A 5,847-nucleotide genomic window follows, 5' to 3' on the forward strand; every position below is an offset into this window, starting at 1 on the left:
AGCCAAAAACAGAGTAGAGCTGGTCAAGCACAACTAATTTTCAGTCATCATAATTGCTGAAGATCAGAGTTTTCTAGTAGCACCAGATGGTTTAATACTAGGAGATGGAGATTGCTCCATAATTTCGTCATACTGCATATGCATACGCCTATGAAAGGGTTTCAAAAATCCGGATTGCTCAAAAATTTAAGTTGAAGAACCTTTTCGCTATTCCTATTCCTCTCCTTTCTGATGTGGGGGATAACTCCTTTGTGCTAAGCCTCATATTTGAGAGTAATTATTATCCATAACTTGCAAGAACTTAAACAAAATTCATATCTTTCCTTTAATTTATAATTATCGATAAATTTGTTGCAATTAAAGAACTGATGAGGGATTAATAAGCCATCTCCCAATTCACGCATTAGAGGCCATTGGATGGGATAGTATAGCTCTCAAAATTTAAACTAAAATTGTTGTTGGGGAAATTATTCACTTTGTGCTCACCGCATGGCTCCGTAGGTAAAAACTGGATAATACTTTTGTTTATATTAGTAAGAAGTAACGGCCGCTTTACTTCCTCTTCTGGTATGGAAATGGGATTATGTCTCTACTGCACAACCTATTCATTATAAAGGACTTCATTTTATTCTCTTGTATCAGAATTCATTTGCTTATTTCTGAATTACGATTTTCCCATTCAAATCAGAATGCCATAAAATAATCAACATTTGAAGCGGATTGTTCAATGGTTTTTCGTTGAATTTGGACCACTCATTTAACAAAACCACTCTACTGAGGCTTCGGTTGGTCTTCCAATAGTGGTCATATCTCAAGCCCATGTTTAGGTAATAATTAAAGTATCCGAAACTGACTCTCTATTTCAAATGAATTTGAATTAATCAAATATACAGGCTGACCTGACCTACACTTTTTTTAATAACCCAACCCCATACAAATTTCTTGGAGTAAAAGCTGGTCTATCTGCGACAATGTTACCTTAGTTTAAATACCAATTAAAATAAAATATAAAGAAATAGACAAAGGGTCTATACGATTGAATTAAAAAACAACTATCATCTTTAGTAAATGAAAGAGGAAATGGAACAGGAATCAACTCTTAAAATTACAAAAACACATTTGGAAGAAGTAAATGAAAATGGCAAATGGGTTGAGTTACATATTCCTTTCAAGGAATTAGCTGCAAGTAAGAAAAGAAGTAGGACTCAGAGGAATTGGAATATCGACAGATCCTTCCAGCATAAGACTTTCTTCATTGAAGGGCGCATTGATGGCTCATCAAGAATGCACCAAAGTGCAACTGTGATCATCCTTTCCAATTGTTTTAGATCAACCTCTTCATTGCCTATGAGTTGCCTCAACTCACTAGCATCAAAGCATTGATAAACCCAATCTCTCAGAAAAATTTGATCCTCTGGAAAGTTTTTCTTCATTCATCTCTGACAACATATGATCTCTAATAACATGACTCCAAAACTATAAACATCTGCTTTTGTTGCCATGGGTAGATTTCGATGTCATTCTGGTGCAACATACCCTCTTGTTCCTCTGATTCCAGTGAAAGTGTTAGTTTCGTCTGGCTTCAACAACTTTGTCAATACAAAATCAGCAATTTTTGAGCACCTATTCCTATCCATAAGTATGTTTTGAGGTTTTATATCATAGTAGATGATATGTGTCTCACACTCATCATGCAGATAGAAAATTCTTTTAGCTATATCATGAGCAATGTTCATTCTTTCCATCCAAGTTGGATTGTTCTCAAGTTTGAAGAGTATATCAACAAGAGAACCATTGCTCATGTATTCGTATACCAACACCTTATTGGATCCATCAGTGAAATAACCGAGCAAACGAACTAGATTCTTGTGATAGGTTTTCCCAATAACTTTAATCTCAGTTAGAAACTTGTTTTCCCCTTCAACTAAAACCTTTTCTAATTTCTTGACACCTACAAACTTTTTACAATTCATCATAATCCCTTTATAGACTATACCTAAAGATCCTCTGCCAATCTCTTCCTTAAAACCATCAGTTAGTTTTTCAATCTTTACAAAACTAAATGATGTCGGAGCAATATCCTCACAAAACCTAAAATTACCGTTTCCAATGATTCTCTTGTATGACCTGACTTGATATCTATGGATGAAAATCTAGGAAATTGCCAAAATAACAAATGTAAAAGCACCAAATACATAACTTAGTAGAATTATCAAATCATTTTGGTGGCCCTTTTTCTCTTCTTGGGGAAAATTGTCACCATCCGAGGATTTGATTCCTACCTTGCTGAAAGCAAAGTTGTTTGATCCACCACTCATATCTCTTCTCCCGAACTGCAAAGGAAGCCTCTGCATTTTGCACTTACAATCATCACTATCGAAGAGTGCATCTTCACAATTACAGTGTGCCAAACATGTTTGTTGACAGTTTTCTTTTGTTGTTTTTGTTAGGAAAATACTTCAGGGCTGAAACATGTCTATGTGCAGTTCATGTGTTTTATTTGTAATTATTGTCCTAGTCTTTAGGAAATGGTCAGTTTGTGTTGCTGTAGTGGTCAGTTTGTTAAATTCGTGTTACTGTTCATGGTTTGATTCTAGGCCATTAAGTTATCTATTTCAGCTTCTATATAAGCTTGCTAAAAATAAAATAAAATAAGTGTATTCCGCATATCCTTTCAAATTTTATTTCAGAACTCTGCTGCATAATCATATCATTCTTTCTCTATTCTTTATCTTTAAAATCCAACAATTGGTATCAGAGTTTTCTTCTTACGGGATCTGTGTGTGAGTTTTTGAAAACATCATAGAAGCCAAAGCCAGTTTCTCCTCAATTGCTCCGCCAATGTTCGACGAAGAAAACTACCAGATTTAGGCAATTCGTATGGAGGCATATTTGGATGCTTTGGATCTTTGGGAAGTAGTGGAAGAAGACTATGATGTTCCTGCACTCCAAAAAAATCCCTCCACGACACAGATTAAAATGCATAAGGAGAAGAAGACAAAAAATTCGAAGGCCAAAGCATGTTTGTTTGCTGCAGTGTCATCGACGATCTTCACAAGAATAATTTCCTGTAAGACAGCCAAGTCTATATGGGATTATCTCAAGAAAGAATATGCAGGAGATGAAAGAATAAGAGGAATGCAAGTTTTAAATTTGATAAGGGATTTTGAGTTGCAAAAGATGAAGGAGTCTGAAACAATCAAAGAGTATTTAGATAGACTTCTTGAAATTGCAAACAAAGTCAGACTACTCGAGTCTGAATTAAATGATTCAAGAATTGTAGAGAAGATCCTTGTCACAGTACCTAAGAGGTATGAAGTGACAGTTACAACCTTGGAAAATACTAAGGATCTGTCAAAAATCTCCTTGGCAGAATTACTTAATTCTCTGCAGGCATAAGAACAAAGAAGGCATATGAGGCAAGATGTCAACACCAAAGGAGCCTTATTTGCAAAATATCATGGAGCTGACAAAAACAAAAAGAAAAAGAAGAAAAGCCAAGAAGGAAACTTTTTTGTTCCTAACAACAAAGGCAAAAAAGGAAGCTTCAATGGTAAATACCCTCCCTGCCATCATTGTGGAAATGAAGGTCACCCTCTATTCAAATGTTGGAAGAAACCCGACACAAATCCTTGCCATTATTGTGGAAAGGAAAGACACCTTCCATTCAAATGTTGGAAGATACTTGACGCAAAATGTTCCAAATGCAATCAAATGGGACATGAAACAATAATTTGCAAAGGAAAAGCTCAACAGTAGGAGATTGAAGCACATATTGCTGATCAAGGGGAGGAAGATCAATTGTTCATGGCTACATGTCTCACAGGCAATGAATTAAGTGAGTTTTGGCTAATTGACAATGGTTGCACTAGTCACATGACCAATAACAAGGAACTTTTCAGAGATTTAAAGCCAACCAACCTTACCAAAGTTAGAATCGGCAATGGTGATTATATCTCAGTCAAAGGAAAAGGGACAGTTACAATAACAAGTTGTTTAGGTACAAAATTAATTCATGATGTTCAGGCAATAGTGATTAATTCATGAGTGTTGGCCAACTGATGGAAAGAGGTTTTAAAGTTGTTTTTGAAGACAATTATTGTCTAATTAGAGATGTAGCCAATCATGATATTTTTAAAGTCAGAATGAAAGGCAAAAGTTTTGCTCTAAATCCATTGGAGGAGAAGCAAGCAGTTTTTCAGTCAAGGAAAATATCATAGAAGTTTGGCACAAAAGGCTCGGGCATTATCACCACTAAGGGCTATTGCAAATGAAGTCTAAGATGATAGCTAAAGATCTTCCAGAATTTGAAGATCAGATTCCAAGCTGCAAGGCATGTCAATTTGGCAAGCTCAATAGAAAACCATTTTCAAAGGCAACTGGTAGAGCATCAAAGAAGCTGCAATTGATTCACACGGATGTCTCAGGCCCTCAAAGAACACCTTCTCTAAAAGGTAGTCTTTATTATATTGCCTTCATTGATGATTTCACCAGAATGTGTTGGATTTTCTTCTTGAAGTTTAAATCAGAAGTAGCTCAAGTCTTTTGGAAATTTAAGGTAAGAGTTGAGAATTAAAGTGGCTGCAAAATTCAGATTATGAGATTAGACAATGGGAAGGAGTATACTTCGAGAGAATTCAACCTGTTTTGTGAAAAAGAAGACATTAAACATCAGTTTATAGCTCCCTACACTCCACAACAAAATGGAGTTAGTGAGAGGAGAAATAGGTACATCTTGGAAATGTCAAGATGCATGCTGCATGAGAAAAATTTGCCAAAGAAGTTTTGGGCAGAGGCAGCAAATACGGTTGTGTTTCTTCAAAATAGGTTCCTAACAAAAGTAGTAAAAGATCAAACACCATTTAAGGTCTGGTATGGTTACAAGCCATCACTGAAATTTCTTAAAGTATTTGGTTGTTTGTGTTTCACTTATGTTCCACAGAACAAACGTGACAAGCTAGATAGAAGAACATCACCAGGCATTTTTATAGGCTATAGCACTATCAACAAAACCTATAAAATTTTCCAGCCACAAACTAGAAATATTGTTGTTAGCAGGGATGTTCACTTTATGGAGGATAAAGAGTGGAACTGGGACAATGCAGAAAAGAAGGGCCAGACCATGATAGATTTGAAACTCAAGTTTCTTGGTTCTAATACCGAAGAAGTAGAGTGGCAAAATGAAATAGTGGATGAAGTCCCCATGAAAGGAATTAGGTTACTTTCTAACATTCATGAAAGGTGTAACATTGCTGTGTGTGAACCTGCAAATTATGAAGAAGCAAAAAAGGATCAAAGGTGGACAACTGCAATGAAGAAGGAGTTGTTCATGATAAAGAAAAACAATACATGGATTCTAGTGGAAAGATCTCAAGATAGAAAGGTGATTGGAGTCAAGCGGGTGTACAGAACTAAGCTAAATGTTGATGGTTCTATCAACAAACATAAGGGAAAACTTGTCGTGAAAGGCTATGCTCAAGTTTTTGGCGTGGACTACTTAGATACCTTTACACCAATTACTTGTCTAGACACTATAAGGTTTTTGCTTGCTGTAGCTAATCAAATGAATTGGAGAGTGTATCAATTTGATGTAAAATCAGCATTTTTAAATGGTGTTGTGCAAGAAGAAATTTACGTTGAATAACCCGAAGGTTTTGTGAAGAAAGGAAAAGAGGACAAGGTGTTTCTACTCAAGAAGGCTCTTTATGGGTTAAAACAAGCTTCAAAGCTTGGTATAGTAGGATAGATGACCATTTGCTGAGCCTTGGTTTTAAAAAAACTTGTCTAAGGCCACTCTTTATGTCAAAAATCAAAGCAATGATGTTCTGATAGTTTCTTTTTATGTTG

The 5,847-nt window shown here is 35.7% G+C and overlaps 1 protein-coding gene across 1 annotated transcript; it reads right to left on the bottom strand.

The window, feature by feature from the left end:
• Positions 1 to 1,517: 1,517 nt before the first annotated feature.
• Positions 1,518 to 2,354, bottom strand: LOC123216124 (G-type lectin S-receptor-like serine/threonine-protein kinase LECRK4). Its single transcript, XM_044636522.1, has 2 exons — positions 2,283 to 2,354; positions 1,518 to 2,153 (listed from the first exon to the last, which is right to left on the bottom strand). The coding sequence occupies exons 1-2, from the start codon at positions 2,352 to 2,354 to the stop codon at positions 1,518 to 1,520; spliced, it is 708 nt and encodes a 235-aa protein (XP_044492457.1).
• Positions 2,355 to 5,847: the final 3,493 nt, after the last annotated feature.

This window comes from Mangifera indica, chromosome 1 (assembly GCF_011075055.1).
Source record: "Mangifera indica cultivar Alphonso chromosome 1, CATAS_Mindica_2.1, whole genome shotgun sequence".
Lineage (NCBI taxonomy): Eukaryota > Viridiplantae > Streptophyta > Magnoliopsida > Sapindales > Anacardiaceae > Mangifera > Mangifera indica.

Bases quoted from the DNA above. Each gene is read 5' to 3' on its own strand.
- LOC123216124 (XM_044636522.1), bottom strand. From the start codon at position 2,354: ATGCAGAGGCTTCCTTTGCAGTTCGGGAGAAGAGATATGAGTGGTGGA. The intron at 2,154-2,282 runs GTAGGAATCAAA...GCAATTTCCTAG, and splicing joins ACAACTTTGCTTTCAGCAAG to ATTTTCATCCATAGATATCA.